This window comes from Chelonia mydas, chromosome 6 (genome assembly GCF_015237465.2).
Source record: "Chelonia mydas isolate rCheMyd1 chromosome 6, rCheMyd1.pri.v2, whole genome shotgun sequence".
Classification (NCBI taxonomy): domain Eukaryota; kingdom Metazoa; phylum Chordata; order Testudines; family Cheloniidae; genus Chelonia; species Chelonia mydas.
Genome location: NC_051246.2, coordinates 27,615,332 through 27,640,539, shown reverse-complemented (window position 1 = coordinate 27,640,539; position 25,208 = coordinate 27,615,332). Strand labels below are relative to the sequence as shown.

The 25,208-nt window shown below is 48.5% G+C and overlaps 1 protein-coding gene across 1 annotated transcript in view; it reads left to right on the top strand.

Moving 5' to 3' along the window:
- CTSD (cathepsin D) overlaps window positions 1-23,145 on the top strand; it is a 34,120-nt gene extending 10,975 nt beyond the window's left edge. Inside the window, exons 3-9 of the mRNA XM_007066612.4 lie at window positions 3,615-3,738; window positions 6,810-6,928; window positions 12,703-12,902; window positions 15,012-15,134; window positions 16,683-16,827; window positions 19,059-19,157; window positions 19,990-23,145. Of these exons, the coding sequence (XP_007066674.1) occupies window positions 3,615-3,738; window positions 6,810-6,928; window positions 12,703-12,902; window positions 15,012-15,134; window positions 16,683-16,827; window positions 19,059-19,157; window positions 19,990-20,151 (972 nt within the window). The 3' untranslated portion in view covers window positions 20,152-23,145. The remainder of the gene's footprint in view (window positions 1-3,614; window positions 3,739-6,809; window positions 6,929-12,702; window positions 12,903-15,011; window positions 15,135-16,682; window positions 16,828-19,058; window positions 19,158-19,989) is intronic.
- Window positions 23,146-25,208: the final 2,063 nt, after the last annotated feature.

The window sequence follows — 25,208 nt, the reverse complement described above, 5'->3', positions numbered from 1 at the left end:
TGCAAGGCACTGTACAAACACAGAGTAGCAGATGGTCCCTGCCCCAACAAGTTTACAGTCCAAATTGACCAGACCGGTGCAGCGTGGGAGAAGGGTAAATTCAGAGGAAAGAAAAGTGAGGGGGCAGGACAGAGAACAAAAGGCTAAGAGGGGCAGGTGTAGAGTGAACTGGGGTGAAGAGATTGATCCGACCCTATCGCACTGCCCAATCAGCAGAGGAAGTTCTTGGTATGTCTGGTCCCTACTTTGGCTGCCTCAGTGCCTGCTCCTACCAGCTAGACTTGAGCCTCCGGCTGATTTTCTCACTGCAGTTTTTCCCCAAGACCATATGGGGGAGGAAGGGCCAGGGGAAGTCACCATCTGCGTCCTAGTGCCCCCGGAGTGTGTGTTTTGGGGTCAGGCGCTTCCTTGCATAGTTCTGGGTCCAGGAAGGTGCTAGAGGGAAGAGCAGCTCCAGCTGGACCCCATTTTACCCTCTCCACACAGTGCAACAGTCCATGGTGTGTGGCTTTCCTTTGCCCCCAATCCTGATAGTTCCCAACACCAGAAATAAACTTTAGGAAGGCGGGGAGATGTCCTCCATCATGTGAGAGTCCCAGTAAGCAAACCCAGAGCATCTGTGTGCCTCACACCCAAGGGTTGCCCCAGCTCTCAACTTCCTTCTGCCATAAACTGGAGGGGGACTGCCCTTCCCTCCCTGCAATCGCTCCTATAACAATAAGCAAAATTTTGCTGCTGCTAGGGTATGCCATCTATGCTGCATGAACAGGAGCGCCAGCCCTGCCTAACTGGTGTACTTTGTACCGCCATCTCTGTGTTCAGCATGCTGCAGTCCAGGGCATCCAGCCACCCGCACATGTAGCTGGCTGATAAACTAGACTCCAAGGTTGCTTCTAAACTGCTGGTCCAGCTCTTTCCCCACAACACTGACAACACCTCTCCCACCCCCCTTCCTTAAACAACTCCAGGCACAACTAGTGCGATCTCTTGCTACCCCCTGGCTCAGGGGAGCTGTGTTCTCCTACGCTTGCCGCTTGAAAAGTTTCTGATCCCTACTAGCCTGCCAGCCAGGGTGGGAAATACTTGTGCTGCCACTCCTACCTCTTGCAATTTGCGGGAATAAGACTCTTGTGCACTGTAATTGTCACAATGCTAGTTGGCTTTCTAATTTTTTTTTCACCTTACTCCCTTTTTACATTTTGTAATAGTTGTTTCCTTCCTGGCTTCACTGCACCTTTTTGTTTCTTTCCTGTAGTAGATCGAGGTGTGTCTTCAGCATTTGCCTAGGATCTTCCTTTTCTCTCCAGCCACCATTTCTCTGCCTTCTCCCCTCTATTTTTTATCTTTGCTTTCTTTCTCCCTCCCCCTCACCTCCCTGCAATAAACAAATTATCCTGTCTCTGTGAGTTTCCTAACTTATCTTTTCCCGTCCACTCACTCACAAATAGGGGTTGAAAATCTTTCCAGACTTCTGTGTACCATTGGACTAAAACTACTAGCCACCAGAAGTTGGTCCAATAAAAGAGATTACCTCTCCCATCTTGTCTAGCCAAAGCCTGATAAGAACCAAGCGAAGGCATTACCCATGTGAGAAGCCAGCCCCATGTCTAGCTCCTTGGAGTCCTACTTGGAATCTCTGACTTTGATCCCCGCTCAAGGGCTTCTTTCATACCAATCCCTGGCTTGCAGGTCTAGTAGGTGATCATTGTGTACTCCCTATTATACCTATCCCCTCCCTGCTGGAAGGGAAACTGAGCATTTCTCTCACTCTCACACCTACCTTTTTTTTTTTTTTTTTTTTTTTAAAGCTGCAAGGGTGCTTGGAAAGTTCCCTGCTACTCTACCTCTATCTCAGCCTGTTTACGAGTCCTGACTCCTCTCCACTGCCCAGTGACTAGCTCCATGTACGCTGCTGCTACTTACAACTTTCCCCAGTGTCAGCAGGGCTGAAACTAACCTGATTCTTGGAATGGCAACAATGCAAATTGGCAAACCTGTGGTCCAGTTTCACTCTGCTGCAGCTTGGCAGAGTGAAGATCAGCTGCAGAGGCACATGGCTGTCTACAGACTCAGACTGCACTGCATCAGTACACACTTGGTTCACAGCTGCAGGGTTCTCTTCACTGTCCTAAGGATTAGAAACTTCTTATTTTAATGAAAACTTCAAATGAGCAGAAGCTAATGGCCCTAACCTGGGAAATCTACCTACCCAGCACACAGGAGCAAGCAAGTGTAATCTAGCCCTACTTACAGTTGCATATTGGAGTTGGAACAAAAGCTCAGGGAGGTGGATGCCCAAGGTACTGTCTGCAGGCAGCCAACTTTTTGTGGCTGATGCTTTGTTTTACATTTTAAAAAATAATTTTTTTTTTTTTTTAAATGAGTGGGAGTGAGCTGGTAAGAAACTAGAGGGATGTCAAGCTTGTTTAGGCAGGATAAAACCACCACAGAGGTGCACATCCATCTGCCAAAGGAACTGATCTATGTACAGTTTTGTTATGCTTGGGAGGAGCTGGGAGGCGACGGCCCCATATCCATGCTGAGGCACCTGGAAGAGCATAGAACACAGGGGTTTCACGTACTGATTTAGAAGGACCTGTTCTGTTTCGCACTGGATTTTCCTGGCTGACGTTAGTTACTACCTGCTAAGAACTGGCAGCAGGTGGGGTACTTGGGAGATGACAGAGTCACTTTACTTCCAGTTGTAATATTTCTTTATTAGTCTCATTCCGTGTCTAAGTGTAGTAACTTCCAGGTATTCTCTGAGGAATTTCCCGCTGTTGTCTCTGTTATGGTAGCACCTAGAGGCCTTGACCCTATTGTGCTAGGTGCTGTACAAATACCTGGTGAGAAACAAACTCTTTTACATTCTAAATGAACAAGACAGGTGAAGGGAATATTATTACCGCCATTTTTTTTCAGAAGGAGAACGGCGGCACCAGGAGATCAAGTGATTTGGCCAAGGTCACCCAGGAAGTCTGTAGCAGAGCTGGGAACAGAACCCAGATCTTATGACTTGTACTGTAGGGCTTTCATCACAAGTCCATCTCTCCATTCAGCACTTTGTAACTGTGTGGCTTGGGTGGAGGAGAGAGAGGGAGACTCCTACCCAACCTGCAAACGCTGTAACCTATACCGATGCTCCTGTATCTCTTGGATTCCCTGCTATTCCTTTCAGTGATTCTTGCTGTGTGAGGCTCAGACTGCTGTAGGACTGAAATCAATGGGAGTTAGGCTCCTAGTTACCTTTGAGGATCTGGGTTTGTGAGCTTACCGCAGCCCATGTTCCTACACTAATTCATCCTGAGAGAGGCTGGGATTGGAGCAGCTGGGAGCTCACCACTACTATGCCCTTTGCTATAAGTGATTCGTGCCGGAAGAGGCTGGTACTGGAGTGATTATGAGCTCGCTACCGCCAGCACTTGTCTACACCATTCCCTACTCCTGCTGGGGGAAGTAGGGATTGCAATTGCAGTCTTATACCACTAAGTTATTTATGCCTAAATCCCAGAGGATTATCCGGTTCAATTCAATTTTGAGCGAGAATACCCTCCTTGTCTCCAGAAACTTTCATCTGTATTAACACTCCTCTCTGCGCTCCTCTTCACCCCCAGGCTCAGTACTATGGCGAGATTGGCATTGGGACACCACCGCAAAAGTTCACCGTGGTCTTTGACACTGGATCGTCCAACCTCTGGGTGCCCTCTGTCCATTGCAACCTCCTGGACATCGCCTGCTGTAAGTAGCTTTTGTGCTGTATAGCTGCCTGTCTTCTTGACCTTTAACAGTCTCCTGTTCCTTGCATATCCAGTACAGGCACCAAAGAGCCACGCTGCAAACCAGGGACGGAAGGTCAGACCGCTCAAGGGAGAAACCCAGAAGGCAACCGGCATCCTCCAAACAAGTCTGTCCTGCAGACTTCTCGGCCCTGAGTGGGCCAGCTGGAGCAGTCAGGGAGAATAACCCAAGTGAAGCACTGAATGCTTTAGGGCTCTCTGTGTTCTCCTTTGCACGCCAGTCCCCAGAATGGCTTCCCCAGCTTAGGCAGCTGCAGCATGGCTAAGCTAGACACAGCACTGGGAATACACCGAAACGGTCCCTGTCTTTGGCGCCTGCAGCCACTAGGTCTTCAAAATAAGAATCCCCTTTCTCTTTCCCCTTAAGTTTGTCCAATCCCAGGGGTTTGGAGGATGTAGTCTTTTTTTATATTTTGCACTTTTCAGGCTCACCAGAGCAAGTCCTTTTCTTGCCCTGTGATGATAGTTTCACTGCATTATTGGAGCACGGTGCTGATATCTGGGCATTGGCGCCCTTGGTCCCTTTGACTGAAGGAGCAAGGGACAAGGAAAGTCTATGCTGATGGTTTTTCAATGGCCCACCTAAAATGGGGGAGTGGCGTTGGCGGTGGGGGGTGAGTGAAATAGAAAACACCAATAATGTTCCAACTCATACAGCAGTTTTCCTCTGTAGAGCTCAAACCCTTTACAAAGGAGATGTCAATATCGTTATCCCCATTTTACAGATGGGACACACAAGGTGAAGCAACATGCCCAAGGTCACAAGCATAGCCAGGAATAGTACCTGTGTGTCCTGAGTCCCAGTCCCGTGAGCTATCAAGTTAATGGCCCTTCCTTCTCCCATCTCTCCTCCTGTTCTGTCTTTTTTCCCCGCCCCCGTCTCTCACACACACTCACATTAATTTCTTTTCGGAATGACCTTGATTGGGTAATGAGCCATTCCATGTGTCGCTCTGCTTCTCCCCAAATTATAGCTGTGTTGTCCTATTGCTCAATGCTGTCAAAAAAGCCTATCTTGCTAGATCTGATACCAACTGTCCTAGTTTCTAGTTTATTACTGCCCAGACTATGCATGCACATGTTTATGGATCTATAATTAATAATAACTATGTTTTTAAAAATGTTGTGGCTAGAACCAAAGGCTTACAAATTACAAGGTTTTCGCCCTGTGATGTTACAGTATAATAAATCTCCAAAGAAGAAGATGTCAAACCCAACTGTAGTAAAATGCCTTTTAAAAGCCACCAAATGTGTTACTTAAGCAGAATGGAGAAAGTGGAGCCAACAAATACACAAACATGAAAGGTGACCTGCAAAGCCGGGGTGGGGAGGTGAATATTGGACTTGTGCCCTTTGTGATTCATAGTGGTTTGGCAGTTGGATGGATATTTTTATATATTTTTATATAAAATATTTGTATAATATACATATAAAATATTTTTTTATTTATTTTTTTTTTTTTAGTGGGTTTGTTTCCCATTTGTTTTTATATATTGGAGATTTGGGTCCTGTCTAGGCTGGAGACTCTCCGATTCAGGACTGGTCTATCTTGGAGATTCTGTACAACTAGAGAGCTAGGGAAAGGTTGACAACCCAAGAGCCAGGAGTAAGATAGCTGCGCATTTGAGAGGGGAAGAGATTTTTAGCTGGTCTGTTCACAGCTCTGTGGTCCTGATTCTCAACTTGCACCTTGCATCGCTCATTTCACTCTAGTGCAAAGCAAATGTAAAATGCTCCCAAACTGGAATTGAGTTTGCACAGATGTGATTATGCACAAGGTGCCAGGCAGTGATGTATCAGGTTCCATCTTTTTGGCTTGTTTGTCTTTTGACCTATTTAATTCCAGGGATGAAAAAACATTTGGGAGCAAGGATGTCATTGCTAATGACTTCTTGTCTCCAGCCTTATAATTAAAAACAATCAATGTCTGCTGAGACATCCATTTAGACCCTTGAGCAAAACTGGGGAAGAAATAAATAAAATTCCTGAACTTTCTAAGGTATAAAACCAATAGGCGTGGCGGATAGGGTGACCAGATGTCCCAATTTTACAGGGACAGTCCCAATATTTGGGGCTTTTTCTTGTAATAGGCGCCTATTACCCCCACCTCCCCCTACTCCCTGTCCTGACTTTTCACATCTGCTATCTGGTCACTCTAATGGGGGAAGACATCCTTCTTCCCTCTTCTCCCTCCCTCTCCCCCCCCTCCATTTTTTTAAAATTTTTTTTAAACTAAAACCTTCCAGGCCATCTTTATAAAGAAGGGCAGAAAACCTATATTTTAAAAAATCTTTTCCAGGTCACCTTTAAGAAAGAAATGCTATGTGATCTAAATGAGTGAATACAAAAATTAATGTTTTAATACCTGTATATACTTAAATTCACCCAAACTCTCCGGAGCACAAAGCATCTTCCTCTTGGGGCCGTTATGGTGACTTGAGCATCACTCTCTTTGTTTCTAATGTCCCCTGACATATCAGCCATGTGTAGTCTAGTCTCCAAATCCGGTAGCCAAATCCTATTCAACTGCTAAATTGGATCTCATCATTGAATTGCTTGCATGTTAGAAATGCTTTATAAGGCATTCTGGAATTGGCATACGTAAGAATGAGGGTTCTGCTTACCCTCTCCTTCAACATGCATTTACTTCTAAGAGCAGGGGAAGCAGCATGATCTGGAGCTATGAGGGTGGGATTAGGAGTCTGGTAATCCTGAGTTTCTTGATATATGTTCCACCATTGACTTCAGTGTGACCTTCACTTCTCTGCTTCTCCCCCCCGCCCCCCCCCCCCATTTGTAAAAGGGGGATCCTCTATCACATCTCTCAGGCGGGTTGTGACATTAATTTCTAGGAGTTCCTGACAGCTTTTTTTTTTTTTTTTTTTTTTTTTTTGACCCACTCAGTTAATTAGCTAATGCCTGACCAGTGCTTCAGACAGGCAACGCACTGTGTAAACTGCTGAGCAGCATTCATATTGTGTGTACCTCCTGTGTTCCTATTCCTCGCTGCAGTGATCCATCACAAATACGACTCCTCCAAATCCAGTACATACCAGAAGAACGGCACAGCTTTCGCCATCCATTATGGAACCGGGAGCCTGTCTGGATACCTCAGCCAGGATGTTGTGGGGGTTAGTATTGACTGTACTTCACTTCTGCAACCCATGTAGGCCCTCGTTGAGCCAAGATTTCAGGCATGTGCCTTTGATTTCAATGGGACTTAGTAATACCTAGCACTGCTCATCAGATCTCAGAGCATTTTACACAGGTCGGTATTGTAGGGTGGGGAAACTGAGGCACAGAGAGGGGAATCAACTTGCCGATGGTCACCCAGCAGACCAGTAGTAGTTAGGAATAGACCCCAGGTCTTCCGACTCCCAGTCCAGTTCTCTAGTCACTAGGAAAGACTGTATCCCACTATTCCTTAAAGATAAGCACATGCTTAAGTGCTTTGCTGAGTCAGGGCCTTAGTTGGGGATCTCAGTCCACCTCCCCTAGGGACACATGTCCACGTTGCAATTGGCAGATCTCATTGGCAAGGCTAAGCATTGAGTGAGAATGGAGATTAAACTACGCTACCACCACTAGGGGTACTTCCATCATATCAGACTTGAGGCAGTCCGGGGTAAGCTTGCTCTGCTATTGCCTGTATTGCATTAGTTTTGCTTCTGTGTAGAAACTTGGGGCCTACACTTTCAAGTGACCTGTGATTTTTTGGGGGGGAGGGACTGCATCTTTTTTTTTTTTTTTTCCCCCCAGCACTCAACTTGAGACAACTTAAAGGGACCTGATTACTAGAAAGTGCGGAGCATCCACCCTCTGAAAATCAGGCTACTTCAGTGTGTCTCCAGTGAGGCACTCAGAAAATGAGATGCCCAAAATCACTCATCACTCTTGAAAACGTGGGCTCCGGGCCTTCTGAAGCACAGCTGTGACTTAGAGCTCAAGTCCTGTTGAAAGTCACTGGGGCTTGGGCTTCCAAATTACGTAGGCTGAGGTCCTCAAAGGTGTTGAAATCCATGCAAGTTAGAAGCCTATATACCTCTGAGGATCTGGGCCGTAGTTTTCAGTGCTGGCTTGAGAGCCCTAAACTTGCTTAGCAAAATAGATAATCTATAAACCTATTTTAGGTAGGCCCAGAAATCCACTGGCATTTTCTGTGCCTGTCCCAGTTGAAAAGTGTTGGTTAACAAAGTCTGCTGGTATCAAAAGAAGGGGATCTCTCTCTCCTCCTCCTCCCACCCCCACACACTGAGCAGAAGAACAGCCTGAATTGAATTTCCCATCTGGCTTGGACTAGACTCTAGCTCCCCTCTGCCAGAGTCTTTTCTAGACTAGTGCAGAAATACTTGACTTACAGCCAGAACGTCCCCTTGCAGGTGTTATCCCCGTAAGCAACAGGAGACTCTGGGACTGATTCAGAATGAATCCTCAATGGGCAGAGTCGCACAGATGACACCATGAGTGAGGTTTCCCCTTGCTAAGATTCACCGTCAGTATTGCCCGGATGAGTGAGAGGATTTGCCACCCCACAATAAGCAAGGATTGACCTTCAAAACCAGTAGATCTTTCCTCCCCCTATTCCCACCCTCAAGTACTGCACTGGTCTTGGGAGATCTGCAGAGCCCAATGCTATCCCTGTCCCTCCATTCTAGCTCTCTGTCCCTGCTCCCATGCCTAGATCCCTGGCATCACAACGTTCACCTCTAAGAGTTGTTCTAGACCCTAGTCATTCCATTTCAACCTTGCAGCTTCTAGGATTCACTAAAACCCCTTCCAAGGATTTTATGGCTGTTGCCCAATGAAGTCATTTTGCATTTAGCAATAAATGTTTCACTTCTGTTAGGTTTAAAAAAAAAAAAAGTCTAGCACCAATAGAGATGTCTGCTTTTGCCCTGTGCAGTCGGCTGCTGTTTGTGGGATTGGAGGATTGCAGGGAGAGAGCAGCGGGGGGAGCTGGGCGCAGGTGACGGGAGAGATGAAGAGGCAATTTGAAATGAGCTGCTCCAATGATGGAGTGGGGCGGTGATCCAAAGCAGCTGGCTTTATGGGATTGTGTTGGTAGGTTTCAGTGCTCTCCAGTTTAATGGAGGGAGTGAAATGAGTCAGAAGGAAAATTGCAGCTTTTTTTAATTATCATTGGAATGCCTTCTTTTTAATTCGTTTGTTCCTGAGCCTGCCTGGGTGGGGGGGCTCTCTGCAGCCATTGCAACTTGCAATATTCAGCTTCCCTGTGTGCGGAAGTGATCGAAGTCTGTCCTGTGATGAGCTGAGTTTACAATCCAGGGGAGCACTGCAGTGGGTTCCTGGCACTCTCAGAGGTGGGGCGCTAAATGCTGGGAACCTAAGTGGCTTCCCGTGCTGGGCCTGTTCCTGCTTTCATTGCACACCCCAAATTCCCACTGACTTCTGAGAGAGGCTTGGGATGCACAAGAGATGTGAAATGGGGGCCACTGTCAATGTCTGAGCCCAGACCTAAAATGCAGCCATCAAGCTGGGCCAGATCCTCAGCTGGTTGATATCAGCAAAGCTCCATCAAAGTCACTATTTGCCAGCTGTGGGTCTGCCTTGGCGGGTGTTTGGCAAGGACAGCTGACTAGCTGAGAGGGAATGGAGGACTGTGACTTTCCCTTCTCTGCTTTCCCCTTAAACCCCTGCCCCTAAACAGTAATTCTGGGCATCCTGAACCTTTATTGAACATCCTAGGGAAACACACCCCGTGAGAGGTAATAGAAACACAGAAATGTAGGGCTGGAAGGGACTTCAAGAGGTCCTCTAGTCCATCCCCACACAGTGAGGGAGGACCAACCAAGATCATCCTTGACAGGTGTTTGTCCAATCTGGTCTTAAAAACCTCCAGTGAAGAGGATTCCACAACCTTCCTTGGAAGCCTATTCCCATGATTCACTAGCCTTGTAGAAAACTTTCTGACTTCCTGATGGAGGTGGGAATCGTACTCCAAGTAACAAACGATGAATGCAGCTGTAACAGGGGAACCTCTGCCTCCCAGAGTGCTAGTGATCCCAAGTTCTGCCAAGGGGATTCTAGCTTCACAGGAAGCTTAGGGGGTGCTTTACAAGAACAGGACAGAAAACACAGACAGCTGAGTGCTAGGCTGATGGCCCTGCACAGTGAAGTCCTCATTTAGCCACGCAGCAGGAAGGGCAAGTTCAAGGCAAGATTCCTGGCTGGGGTAAATTGACCCCACTCCACTGAAGTCATTGAATCTACCCTGCCCTACACCTGCTGAGGATTTGGCCTTCAGCCTTCATGCCCCTTTCAGTTTTTGGTCTTTCTGCTGAGGCTGCTAACTATGGTGCCAATTGCAGGATGTGATGCGGGAGACTTCTCTGCAAGGAACTGGAGCGAGGCCACCAACCAAGCATCCACTAGTAATGATTTTTGATCATTATGTACCTGGATGGGAGCCAAACAAGTGACTTAAAGAGGGAAAGTTCTATAACCCAATGCCTTTGCTCTGCTAAAGATGCTCTTAGGCTTCAAGCCTGAAAGTGCGTGCACGCCTGGCTACCTTGGTGCATGTCAAAATGTTAGCAATTTTTGGTCAGCTTCCCAGCTGGCGTAAATCAGCATTGCTCCAGCTGGGGATCGGGCCCATCAAATATTTCATTGCTCTTGTTTAAGCACTGAAGTAGTGCTGTGGTGGTGCGTTTATAACTTCTGAAAACACCTCCCTCTTCTCAGTGCATTACCGGACGTGTCACTCGGGTCTTTTCTGTCCCACATCCTGCTCTGTGGGTTTTCTCTCTTGTGATGCAAATGACACTTTGAAACAAAGTGTCCTTAGTGCAGTTAAAATAAGAACTCTCTGCACGCATACCAGGCCTGCGCACACACCCTTACACACTGACACAGAGCAAGGCACTATCTAACCCTAGGGGAATTTTAGTCATTTACAAGGGATCGTTTTCTGATGTCAGGTCAGAGAGGCTGAGCTTTTCCTTTTCAGTACAGTTCATCTCACTGTAATGCCGTCAATAGGAGTTTCAGACCCAACCAGGGGGGACTGAGGAAAGATGGTTAGGACTCTGAAAGCATCCTGGTCCAATTGGTAAAATTGCCTGTGATCATTTTAAGCCATGAGATCTTGTGAATAGCTAGAGATAGAAACCAAAGGCCAGATCCCCATCTGGTGTAAATCATCATAGCTCCGTTGACTTCACTGGGGCCAAACTGATCTCCTAGTGCTTTACACCATGTCAGTCCTTCTAGCCATGAGTCTGGCAAGATTGCTGACCTTAAATTCACATCGGTCTGATTACCACTTTGCCCCTCCTACCACCCCAACACAGCCCTTCAGTGCCCACCTCAATTTCATAACCTGCTTTCCTGAGAAATGTGGGAGCCAGCATCTGTGGTGTCTGCTCTCTGAATGTTTGGGGTCTCCTAATTCAAAGGGCATAAGTAGGGCCGTAAATGTAGATGGGGAAACTTTCCCTACACTGAGGGACGTGCCATCCAAATCCCACTAGACAGACAAACATGTGGCTCAGAGCAACAGCTCATGAGGGGAGGCTGCAGATTCTAGCTAGGAAAATAAGGTAGGTTGGGTTTTGAAGGAGGAAAGAGAGCGGTGGGGAGGGGAGGTTGTTTCAGGAGTAGGGGGCAGCATGGTGGCCTCTGAGAGCGGAAGGAAGGGAAAGGTGAGGAGGCACGTTGGGAATGCAAGGGGAAGTTGTGGCTGGGGACAGGATTCTGTAGGGCCTCAAGGGTAAGGAACAGGAACTCGAATACAAGGCAGTAAGTGACCAGAAACCGGTGGAGGGACTGAAAGAGCAGAAGTGATGTGGTCAGAATGGAAGCTCCCATTAGCAGTGGTTGCTTCAGACATGCCTTTGATGGGGGAGAGCAGTGAGGCAGTCAAGCCAGACAGGAGACGGTTGTCGGGGGGTGGGTTGCAGGGGATGACCTCAATAAGGGGATAGCAAGGAAAGGGCAGGTAGAAGCTACAGGACTCAGCAACTGGCCAGATGTGTGTGGGGACAGGAAGGATAACGGCACTGCCAGTGGCTGGGGGGGACCTGAGAGCCAGTCTGAACTGGAGTCGGACACGCTAGTGCAGAGCTTAGGGAGGAGGGCAGTAGGGGTGGTGGTCACTGTGGTAGGTGAGGGAATGGGTGGGAGAGGTACTCCCTCTCTTTAGGGGATGCCAAAGCAGGGACAGAATACAGAATCGTGTGGGGCAGAGAGGAGGCCAAGAAGTTACTAAAAAACCACTCTGAGGACATGAGGAGAATCGGGAAAGCGCAGGCCCAGGGAAGCCATGAGGTGAAAGCCCAGGAGAGAATGGGATTTATTATTGTTACTGTTATGTGTCTTACCACAGCACCTAGCAGCCCCAGTCCTGGACCAGAACCCCCTTGTGCTGGGCACTGTACAAACACTGAACAAAAAGACACTCCCTGCCCCAAGGAGCTAAGCTATCGGTGACCTGCAATTGGGCTGTTTCAGTTCAGTGGAGGGGGCACAGATCGAGCCGAGGGGCTCAAGGAAGGCGAGCCAAGAGAAATAAGAGAGCAGCTAGAGGAGTAAGTCTGATCCAGGGAAGGGAGCATAAGCATTTCCTGTCATGCCATTCACAGGGAGCTAAGAGGGTCCAATGTCGGTCTGCCTGCAGTAGATGTGAGTTGTATCTCCAGTGGCCTGTACTTGTAGCATAGCGTTCTGACCTGAGATCCACCCATGATTTCTCTGTGAGGCGCGCATTAAGGGGCAAGATCTCTCTAGCCAATGCTAGACCAGAGAACAGCTCTCGCACGTTGACTCCATCCTGTTTCTAGGAAAGTGCTTTCTCCCACCCAGGTACTCTGAGACTGTCTGTCTCTTTTTAACCATCTTGGTTTTTGGTGGACTCTTCTCCCCCCCCCCCCCCCCCCCCGCGCAGATTGGTGACTTAGTTGTCAAGGACCAGATCTTTGGTGAAGCAACCAAGCAGCCTGGCATAACCTTCATCGCTGCCAAGTTCGATGGCATTCTGGGTATGGCCTTCCCGAAGATCTCTGTGGACAAAGTCACACCCTTCTTCGATAACGTCATTCAGCAGAAGCTGGTGGAGAAGAACATCTTTTCCTTCTACCTCAACAGGTGACGCTGTGGGGGGCACGGAGCTCATTCTTGAGACATCGGGTCTGGCTGTCTCCAACCTGTGGGCCACCTCCTGTCCTCCCACCCTCATTCCAAGGGCCAGATCCTCAGCTGATTGGGGCGCAGCTGTATTGAAATTGGCATCCCTTTACACCCGAGGAGGGCCTGGCCCCAGAATCCTGTTCCTGCAATAGGGTCCCTTACTCCTTCAGGGAGAGTGAGCATTCATCTCTCGCTGTAGCTACTTCCCACAGGTTGCTTGGCATCGGGCAACTGATTGAGGAGCTCCGGACATAGCTGCTTTGTTGTTTTTAAAAAAAAAAAAAAAAAAAAAAAACCTGATTCTTTCAGTTCTCTGGAGCTCCGCTGATTTACATCATCTGCAAAGCTTTCCCTTTCCTGAATGCCTACAGCGTGTTTGTCACCGGGCAAAGTCCGTGCACGTCCTGCCCCGAGGCGCTAGCACTCGAATGGCCCGATCCTTTGAGGAGATGAGCATCCCCAAAAAGACTTGAGGATGCTTAGCAGCTTCCTTTGTCCAGCCCTAAGTTTCTTCCCTGTCTGGCCCCTTAGGCAGTCACTTCCACCTGTGTAAAGTGGGTGTGTTAATGCCATCTGATCAAAATGGCAAGCATCGGGGGGTAGCCGTGTTAGTCTGTATCCATGCAAATAACAAGGAGTCCAGTGGCACCTTAAAGACTCGAACAGATTTATTTGAGCATAAGCTTTCGTGGGTAAAAACCTCACTTCTTCAGATGCCACCGGACTCCTTGTTGTTTCTGATCAAAATGGTAGCCTTTCACACCCACTTTGCACAGGTGCCGTTAACAGTGTCATAGCCAAGTAGGCCTGGGAAGGGACCTCCAGAGATCATCTAGTCCACCCCCCTGCACTGAGGCAGGACCAAGTATACCCGGATGCCTACCTAGGGGGTAGAGGAATGGGGTCTCAGTGCATAACTCTACCTGCTGCTTATATGTTGGCAGAAAGTCGAATTCTGGACTGGGAAGGAGTCGTGGATTCCTTCTGGGTTGGTTCACATTAGCCCTATGCATGTTGTGGTGGGAATCACTGGTGGGCCTTGCTGAAGGAGTTTAGGCCTGATTCTCCTCTCCCTTGCACCAGTGACAGCTGGGAGTACCTCCACAGAGCTACATTGGTATGAAACCAGTGTGAGGGAGGGGAGATTCAGGGGCTTTGTTCCTAAGAGGAGGGGTTGAATGTGGTGCTGTGGTGGACCAGGAGAGGCTGTGAGTTTCAAGGGGAGTGGGAGAAGACCATACGGAGGGAGGACTGGGATCATGGCAGCGGGAGGCCCTGACACCATGGTGTTGGCTGGTTTTGTCATACCCATCACCACCCCTACAGACTTGAGCATGGTTTTCCATTTACCTGGGAGAGACAAGACTCCTTGGGCTGAAAACTGTCTTTATTGGGGGCGGGTTTCTGGTTCAGTTAAGGCTAAAAATCCCCCATAGCAATGCTTCCTCACACCTATTCAGCTGCAATCTGTGTGTTGAAATAACCTGGAGAATTTGGTTCTCTGGGCCAAGAGTCAGGCAATAACAACGGATCATTTGATCAGCTGCATCCCTGCCCACATAAACACATGTTGTTGGCTGGATGCAGGGTATTGTACTAGTGCATGGGGTGACAGAGCTTATTCTGCCCCTGCCCTAGCCCCAAGTGCAAGGGAGATAAAGAAATTGTCTGTGTCTGTCTCTTTAGTCCTGGAGCTAGTGGTAAAAAAAGTTGGCCAGTCTAGGCTGTCAGTGAGCAATGATCCTTCTTCCATTGCGCTTTCCTTGCATACAGTGAGTTTCTCCAGGTCTCAACACAACATCCATAGCTGTTACAGGATGGCTCCACCCTCAGCTAGCCTAAGACATCCCCTTATATCCCCTCTCTCCTCACAGCCTAAGCCACAATGTTGGTGGTTTAATATTTTTATACCTTTCATATGTGGGTGCCCTGTGTGCTCGCTCTTTCTTCTTCCCACCCCCTGGCATGAGTGCACAGGGATCCCTTGTGGAATGAGCGTGCTTGGAGAAGCAGTGTCTTCCTCCCCCCTGCTTTACTTGAATTGATTTTCTGTCTCTACTCTTTCAGGGACCCATCAGCTCAGCCCGGAGGGGAGCTGCTGCTGGGGGGGACTGACCCCAAGTATTATAGCGGAGACTTCAACTGGGTGAATGTCACACGCAAGGCATACTGGCAGGTCCACATGGATCAGTGAGTTCCACCTCCTTTTCTGCGTTCTCTCTCTCTCTGTCACTCACACACACGTCTGGACTGTACCCTTCAAAATCCCATAGCACACCTAGCCAATTAGTCCCTGGGAAGTAGAGAGAGGCGGAAGACAATGGGATAAATTCTGCCCTTGAATACATGGGTGTAAGTCCCATTGTTTTCTTTCAGGCCTGCTCTGTGCTGGGCACAAGCCACCAGTGCAAACACTTATAAGCTGCAGCTTATGCCAACTTCAAGCAGGAGTAAACCCACCAAATCACGGCTTTTGGCATCTTTACCTGTCTCCCCCGGGGCCTCGCTACACCGATTGCTATCGTTCCCAGAGGGGACGAAGCCCCAGAGTTGCTTGTATGTAAGGTCTGAATGGGGCTCCAAGAATTCAGCACTTGATGGAAGGGACCCTCTTCTTACAGGCATGCAGTAGTAATCACTCTGCATTGCTCAGGGAAGTGAGAGAGAGACTGAGCCTGGTTGCGTGGTCCAAGCAAAGGGCTGTTAGCCAGGAAGCCCTGACTTCTATTCCAAGCTCTAGACCAGGTCTACACTACAAAGTTTTGTTGGCGTAGCTTTGTCAGTCAGGGGTGTGGAAAGAGCCACAGCTGACACAGCTCTGACTGTAAACCCCCTCCCAGTGTAGCTGCAGTGATAGTGACCGAAGAGGGCATCTTTCAGCATAGCTAATGTCATTAGGGGAAGTGTTGTCACTATGCCAACAGAAAAACTCCTGTGGGCATATGCTGTGTCTACACTAGGGGCCTCTGCTGGTATAGCTTCACCGGCAAAGCTTTTGTAGTGTAGATAGGATCTAAGGATCTCCAAGTGCCTCCCACCCTTCCCTGGCACATGGGTTAAGTATCATTATCCCCAAGTTATTTCATGTTTGCAAAGTGCATTGAGATCCTTGACAGGAAGGTTTTATAACAGTGCAGAGTATTGTGATACTTAACATCTGCAAAGGCCAAACCAGTCCCCACCTCACCGGCCTAATACACTTCCTTTGAAGTAGGAAATGTTACACAACCCTTTTAACCCTTTGCCATCCACAGTGGTACATACTGCTGCATAAACCACCGTGGAAACGGATTCAGATTTCTGCAGGGGAAGTGCCAGAGTACATACTGGTTTATGTGTCGTCATCCTGGTTAACTCACCATGGTAACAGGTTTAGCATGTCAGCTAGCTATGGGATACCAGGCAGAAATTAAAGATGTCTGGGCAAATGTAGCTCTGGCCGTGCTCCAGCAAAGTACGTATAACTTCAATCACATGAGTGATCTCATTGAAGTTGATGGGACTATTCACTTAAAGTGAGGTATTTGCTCAAGTGTTTTGCTGGATTAAGGCCTAGGTTTTTCCATACTTCGTCATATTCTGGGAGTTTTAACTCTTAATTCCCCTACACAAGTTTGCTAGTATTTTTATACTGTCCTATTAAGGGTTTTTTTCCCCTGTTTAACTGATTCATTTTTGCAACCTGGGCTCCAACTTACAAAGGGCTTTTATTATCTGGGAATCTTCTTCTTCACACAGACTGGATGTTGCCAACAGCCTGACCCTGTGCAAAGGGGGCTGTGAAGCCATTGTAGACACCGGAACCTCGCTCATTACAGGGCCAACGAAGGAGGTGAAGGCGCTGCAGGCTGCCATCGGGGCTAAGCCACTCATCAAAGGACAGGTAAACCCTGGCAGAGAAACTGGGTGGTGCATTGGAAACTCGGGGAGGGCAGAGTATTCCAAAATACTGGGGCCCCCACTCCTTGGAATCTCTACACTGGCTTCCCCTCTTCAGACAGGTTAACATCAAGCTTCTCCTTACTTTGTAGATCTCTTATTTCTGTCCCTCCCTGCATCTCTACCTGTCTTTCCTCCTACAGCCCCTTCCCACTCTCTGTGCTCTGCTGAAGCCCCTCTTGGGCGGGATTCCTTTTCTCCTTTTTCTACTCCTGAAAAGCCTCCTGATTAATATGACCCAAATCCCCTCCCTCTCCCTGCCCATAGCTCCTGAAACCCAATGGTAGTGTTCCATCAGCACTTAAGTCTTTCTGTCCTGCGTCACGCCTCTAGACTGCAAGCTCCTTGGGGCAGGGACCTGCCGTTCCTTTGGCACGGCGAGCCAGGTGCTGTACACTTTACAGCCCCATACAGAGAATTAAGGGCAGCAGCCTGGGAGAGGGAGAGACACACGCTGCTCCTCCCTGTCTTGAACCGCAGCTAATGAGCTTGGATTCTCTCTCCTGCTTTGGAAACTGACCTGCTTGTTTGGGAGGAGCAAGTTGCCATGGAGAAATCGCAGCCCCCCTGAACCGTGATCACGCCAGTTCTGGATAAACTAAGACCGAAGCAGCCAGTGAGGAAACGGACTGGAGTTTAATAGTCTCCCACGCTGTTTCTTGGCCAGCTGGGACAAGAATTAAGGCCTGATCCCATTGACTTCAGTAGGCTTTGGTTCAGACCCTGTATCCCCTCCCTGTAGCAATGGGGGAAGGGGCGGAGGTAAATTCACATTTGAGAGCACTTGCACAAAAGTCCTACAGGATTTAATATACAATGAGAATCTTCCCAGGGGCTTTTTTCCCATCCTATAGAACCTAGTAGAGAATCAAGTCCCCAGTATAGGATTCTGTAGGGTGGTTAATAAAGGTCTAGGAAGGATCTCCTTCTCTACTAAGTTCTGTAGGGTTTTAGAACAATGTGTATAGAGCATTATTAACTTATTATCAGCCTTATTAACTTCTGCAGGGATAAGGGTGCCTGTAATTTAGTGACATTCGTTCTGGACCTGGCTCCCTCCAGGCCCCATCAACAGCACGCAGAGAATTTATGTATAATTAGATGGATTGCACCTATCCATAGTCTCTAGGGGTTTTTGTTTAACACCATCTATTCCTATTGCAGTAGCAGCTAGAAGGGCCTAACCCTACTATGCTAGATGCTGTACAAATGCCTAATGAAGAGACACCCCCTGCTCCAAAGCATTTACAATCCAAGTAATAGGACATGCCAAAAAGGGGTTGAAAGAGTCTCCCTCCAAGGGCTTCCACAGTGCTAGAACAGAGCCACCCCCCAGCTGTCCCAGGCAGGATGTAAGAATATGGTGTTGCAAGCCCTTGAAAAATCTCCCCAGACATACAATGAAACAAATACTCGTCCATTACATACCCCAGCATAGCCCCTAACAAGCCCCATTGACAAAACTGGGTCTGTGGAGAGCAACTTGGGGCCCGGCTGGCCAAGGGATTGAGGTACTCGAACCCCTGTATTTGTGCCCCTGCTCCTGCTTTGCTCATTCAGTGTTTTGTGCTTTATAGTTCAGCAGCTCCTAGGGGCCCCATTGTGCATAGGCGCCATGCGTGCGCTTAGTAAAGTGAAGAGCTCTGAGGGTGGGGTTTTCAAAGGAGCCCAACTGCGTTCTAGTCCCATTTCCCATTGAATCGGCATAAGAGACACCGCAGACAAAGGGTGGGAGGAGAGCCAGGCAGAGGCATGGAGTGACTTGCCACAGGTCTCACCGCGGATCCGTGGCAGAGCTGGGAGTGGAACCAAGGTCTTCTGACTCTCGCTCCGGTGTGCTACCCCCAGGACCACACGGCCTCTTGATCTAGTCTTCCCACTGGCTGTCTGAAACTCTGCACGCTGAACTGCGCTGAGCGCTGCTGATCATAAGGGGCCCATGCCTCAGCAAGGAACCCATTCGGATTTGATTTAAGGCGGTGCTAATTACCATAGGCTGCCTCCTTTCCTTTTTTTTTTTCCTCTTAACCCGCAGAAGGCTGTTGTCTGAGCACAGAAGGAGAGGCCTGACCATCTCCCCTAGTGACCCCCCTTTTCCTTAAGCCTGCCAGCCAGCTGCCTTTCTGTGCCCATGGGGTCTTATGCTTCAGTGTACTGCTGCTGTTTCCTTTTCAGTACGTGATCCCCTGCGATAAAGTGCCGTCCCTTCCCGTCGTCACTCTCATGCTAGGAGGAAAGCCCTATGGGCTCACAGGAGAACAGTACACCTTCAAGGTGAGTCCAGAGCAGCTTCTACCCAGCTCCCTTTCCTACGCTAGCTGTTCTTACCTAGATGTAGGAGGCTGGGCTTTCATGGTGAAATCCTGGCCCCTCTGAAGTCAGTGGTCGTCTTATCACTTCAGTGGAGCAGGGGTTTCCCCCAGTGACCACGTGAGTCCTGCCAGGATAGTGCCTGTTCACTGCTGCAAGGTTAGCGGTTTGCCAGTCCTATCTCTGAGTCCGCATCATAACCTGCTCTCTTGAAGAGAGCAGGCAAGACTCCAAAGCATGATCCGTGGAGCAGGATCAGCCCAGAGCTTCAATCACAGAGTCTGACACTCACCTTGCTCACTCTGGTCTAAATCAGGAGTAACTCTACAGAGAGTGAGACCACTGTGTGTGTGGTCAGAATTGGTTCCATGCACAACGGTTCCAGCTGGGACCCCTGCATGCCAGACTTCAGGAGAAGCATGAGTCTGAAGAATCAGGATGTTGTCATGCTGCTGGGTCTGTAGAGAGCAATGGAGACCTCCACTGGTTTGTTGCAGTTGTAGGACACGACTGAGTAAAGCCATCAGCCCCTGCAGTGGGTGAAACTAGGGAGGCAGAGTGAGCAATAATGGACAGGACATCATGTGACTCCTACTATTGTAGTCCGTCTGCCACTGGGTTTGGAGAGCTCAGGGCCAGTCCTTGTCGTGATAGATCATGATGATGATCACGGTTAATACCTCACCCCACGTAGAGTCAGTTCCACCAATCAGTGCCCTAGAGCGGAGCGTGTGGGAGGGCAGGGGAAGGGATGAAAGACTCGTCCTCCTACTGACCTTCTTACTCTTTCCTGTAGATTTCTGTACAGGGAGAGACCATCTGCCTGAGTGGATTTTCAGCCCTGGACGTCCCACCTCCCGGGGGCCCGCTGTGGATCCTGGGAGACGTATTCATTGGCCCCTACTACACAGTGTTTGACCGTGATAATGACTCTGTTGGCTTTGCCAAATGTGTCTGAGTACCTGCCCCACCACCCCTGCCACACGCATACACTGTAGAGAGTGAGTACCAGGATTAGGAAGCAAATGAGGAAATAAAAGAAATGGAAATAGATTTAAAATTAAAAAGGAAACAATATTCGTGCCCTTTTAATGACCCTTTGCCGTCTCTTGAATAAGTGATAATCAGAACTGTAGCGGATCACTCAATCTAGAGCAGCCCCTGCCTTGTTAGATCTTCCAGCTCCATTTTAAATATTCGCTATTGAAGCTGCACAATGCCCTCTCATGACTCCAAGCACCGGTCTCGCAAATAGGAGAGCCAGCTTATGAGATCCATGCGATGATTCCACTCCTCCTGCAGAGAACCCACATTGGTAACGGTCACTGGATTCCATGTACATGCAGAAAACTTTCTCCTTATTCCTCTTCTCTAAGCAATGACGGTGCGGGAGCTCAGTTCATCTTAGGGCTGCTCCGAGTCACATGAGGAAGAAAAGCAATAGTCTGGTGGCTCTCAATGAGCTTGTGCTGCTTTAATGTGCTTTCTTGTGGAGCTGAGGAGGGTGGTCAAGTGATGGCTGCATGAGCCATCCCTTAAAACGCACAAGGGACAGTTTAGGATCAAAATACATTAGCCGAGTTTCTTGTGCGGCAGCACAATGGGAGCACTTGAAGTGGTGTGACCATCCCTGTTGAAGTGTCTCACCTGGCAGGGATGACAATAGGGGCTCCAGCTGGTAGAACCCTCACGGAGCGGGAAGGGTACCATGGTAGGATTTGATAATGGTCTTTGAGTTCATGTCTGCAACGGCCTATCTTTATGCTTAAGGCTGAGCAAACCAGATCAGATAAATAAGAGATGACCCAAACTTTTCTTAGGTTTGAAATAGTTTGGTTGGTTGGGGTTTTTTCTTAAAGTCCTACGGTTTGGGAAAATTTGTCCAGAGCTATTGATCTGGGAGGTAACATTTTTTTGAAAGCGTTTAAGTTACCTAGAAGCCTTAGGTCCTACTGACAGTCAATGGGGCTTAGGTGCTTTCAAGTCACTTAGATGCTTTTTTCAGAGTAGCTTTTGAATGCTTTTTCTTTAGATGCTTTTGAAAATTTTACTCATGGCGTGTTTGATCTGATCAAACCAGCCTATTAGCAGTCAGACGAGAGACTTGCAAGACTTCCAGATCAAAGAGGTTTGGGGAAGCATCTCAAGTTCCAGGTGCTTCTCTTTACCAAGCCTCTGAACCTCTGGAAGCCAATTCATTTCTACTCTACACTCCCTGTTCTGAACCCTGGCTTACTTTTCTTATTAAAAACCACGTAAACGTACACTGTGCTATACAAATATAGAGTGAGGCACATTGCCCGCTCCAGAGAGCTTACAGTCATGCGCACAGACCCACACTCGTCCAGTTAAGAGCCACCAGCTATGTATACAAATCTGTTCACCCAGCTGGGCCCTTAGAAAAGACAAACATGGGGCAGTAGTCCAGGGGAGGGACTGCAAGGAGCAAGTGGTGGATGGAAGGAGGATAAAGTGGATTTTAAGTAGGGTTTTGAGGAAGTGGGAGAGAGTGAGCTTGGTAGAGTTATTCAAGGCTTTGATCCAAAGCCCACTGAAGTGAACAGGGAGACTCTCATTGACTTCAGTGGGCTGTATAATGCAGCATGAGCACAACACAGAGGGTGAAAAAGAAAAGCAAAGACCCAGATCGTGCCCTGGTGTGAGCCAGTGTAACACCAATGTTAGCAGTAAGGTGAGAGGATTGGGAGTAATGTAGGGAGTGAAATCCTGACCACCCTGAAGGCAATGGGAGTTTGGCCCCTGACTTTAATGGAGCCAGGATTTCCCCCAGGGAGCAGCAGGCAGTGAGAGCAGTAATGTGCCTGGGGGCATATAGGAGGCTAGTCACACTAGGGAGCATACACTTTTCCCCAGGACCAAGCCAACATTGAGCCTGCCATCTGGGGAGAGAAAAGGGCTGCCACTTAATTAGGATGTTCAGAGATAATGGGGTGGAGATGATCTAAAATGATTCCCATCACATCAGCTTGCTGAGCGCCACCCTTTTCCAGTCCATTGCACCCCTTGTGATGAGTTTGCTAACGTTGACTCAGGCTTTAATAACAACCTCTGCTGCTCAGACTGGGAGGGGTTTCGTTGGTGCATACTTAATGCTCACAATCATTACTGTTACTCAGACACCTGGAAGGGGCTGCCTGAGGCAGCTGTGACTGGTGCGAATGTAGTAACGCTAATATATGTGTCGGTCTGCACAGCCCCAGGAGTGATAAATACGCTGTTCCCACCATGGCCTGCCGTCTGTGCATGCTCTTTGGCTGCAGCCTCCGATTAGAAGCTGAAGGCATCTGTTAAAGCCTAAAGACCTAGCTAGGGAACAACAGTGTGTTCCCCAAAACCATCAAACACAAATCCTCAGCTGCCCTCCAGAGAGTCCCACTGGCAAACTGATCAAGTGCCCAGAGCTCTTTAAAGTTTAAAGTTAAATCCTTTCTCAGCTGAAGAATTTATCCCATACAGTGACTTAAACGTAGAACTTTTTTTAGATGTCCGTTAATTAGATTTGGTGGAAGGTAAAATCTCTAGCAGGGAATTGACTGCAAGTTTAGATTGTATTAAGAATCTATTTTTAACCCCTTCCAAAACAGGCAGAGTGCATTATATGAAGGAGCCATTGTACATTAGTTGCTGTTAAATATATAATGCCCTAGGACGTTTATACCTGAGGGAAGAATTTGGTCCATAGTGTTGCCCTAAAAGACACATCTTAAGACAGGCTGGGGGGAGTGGTTTATTTGATGTAACACATTTGCAATGCAAAGATCGTGGCGCTTCTGAAATCAGTCTCTTTCCCTTGTTGTTTTACTTGTGTTTTTCAACCGGAGCTTGAAATGCTTTTTGACTTTATTTTTGGGGCAATCTGACATGCTGTCAGAATTCCTGTCTCTAGATTTATTATAGAAAATTGAAATGAAAATGTCTTTTCTCCCCTTTACCGTGTTGCTGTTTTCTTTCAAGTGGTTTGGAATTGCCAAGGTGTAGTGAACATTTCACTTAGGTCAACAAAAACCCACTCTCCTGTTGATAATAGCTTTAGATAAGCTATTACCAACAGGAGAGTGGGTTGGGGGGCGGGGGGAGAGAAAACCTGGATTTGTGCTGGAAATGGCCCACCTTGATTATCATACACATTGTAAGGAGAGTGATCACTTTAGATAAGCTATTACCAGCAGGAGAGTGGGATGGGGGGAGAGAAAACCTTTTGTAGTGATAAACACCCATTTTTTCATGGTCTGTGTGTATGAAAACATCTTCTGTATTTTCCACAGTATGCATCCGATGAAGTGAGCTGTAGCTCACAAAAGCTTATGCTCAAATAAATTGGTTAGTCTCTAAGGTGCCCCAAGTACTCCTTTTCTTTTTGCGAGTACATTGTGTGTATGTTCAAAATATGTTCAGGTGGGCTTCTCCGGCTAGGCTCCCCATGCTGGGGGTTGAATGTCCCACTGGGGTCTTCAGGCGTGGCTGCCCTTTAAAGGTGCTCAGAGGCCCGCCTGGGCTTTGCTCTTCCCCTCTGACCTTCTAGTTCCACAGGTCAGACTGGGAGTGAGGAGTGGGGCAGAGGAAGCTGTGATAACTCCACTTGTGGCACTGCTATGAAATGTCAATCCGAGCAGATTGGGCAGAGCATCGTAATGAGCTCCTTACTCACTTTCCTTACGTGAGTTCAAGCAGGAGTGAAATATTTAACACTGCTGACATTTATATTATCTTCACTGGGAATCTGAGGTAACACGCCTTTGAGATGCAGGGGCCAGTGCACATCTCAGACCTGTTGGTTCAGGCTCTCTGCAAACAGAGGCAGGCAGAACGGTGTCACTTACAGAAGGTTTACCTCTCAGCCATTAGGGATAGAACCATACTGTCCTGAATTTTTAAATTATTAAAATGTTAGGTTGAGATTCTGTAGAACAATATGCTAACCTATTGCTGACCCAATACAACCTAGCCCAGGGGTGGCCGAACTACGGCCACGGGGCCTCATCCGGCCCTTCAGATGTTTTAATCTGGCCCTTGAGAGCTCCAGCTGGGGAGCGGGGTTGGGAGCTTGTCCCGCTCTGCGCGTGCCGTGACTCCATGCAGCTCCCAGAAGCAGTGGCATATTCACCCTCCGGCTCCTACATGTAGTGGCAGCCAGGGGGCGCCACATGCTGCCTCTGCAGCTCCCACTGGCCGTGAACCATGGCCAATGGGAGCTGTAGGGGCGGTGCCTGCAGATGGGGCAGCGTGTAGAGCTGCCTGGCCATGCCTCTGCGTAGGAGTCAAGGCGGGACGATATGCTGCTGCTTCCGGGAGCTGCTTGAGGTAAGCACCATCCAGAGCCTGCACCCCTGACCCCCTCCCACTCTCTGAACCCCTCGGTCCCAGCCCAGAGAACCCTCCTGTACCCCAAACCCCTCCTCCCCAGCCCCATCCCAGAGTCAGAACCCCCACACACACACCCCAACCCCCTGCCCCAGCCCAGAGCCCCCTCCTGCACCCTGAACGCCTCATTTCTGGCCCAACCCCAGAGCCCTCACCCCCTCCCACACCCCAACCCCCAAATTCATGAGCATTCATGGCCCGCCACACAATTTCCATACCCAGATGTGGCCCTCAAGCCAAAAATTTTGCCCACCCCGACCTAGCCAAGTTGGAGCTCTGAAACCACCACAGTAGGCACCGTTCTGCTTGACATAATGCCTGCTTTAATTTACATCCGCTCCCCCTGACCATTATAACACTAACACCTAGCTCTTAGCAGCAGTAGATCTCACAGTGCTTTGCAAAGGATGGCAGTGTGGTTATGTCCATTTTACAGATTGGGAAACTGAGGTGCAGAGTGGCGATGGGCCTTGCCAAGGTCACCCACCAGGCGAGTAGTAGAGCTGGGAACAGAACTGCCATAATCCATTTCTTGAGCCTCTCGGTCACATAACAGTCAAGAGGAAGGGAATGCCCAGGCACCCCGACTGTGTGGTCCTCAGGAAGAGGGGCAGTACAGCAAATATTACACAG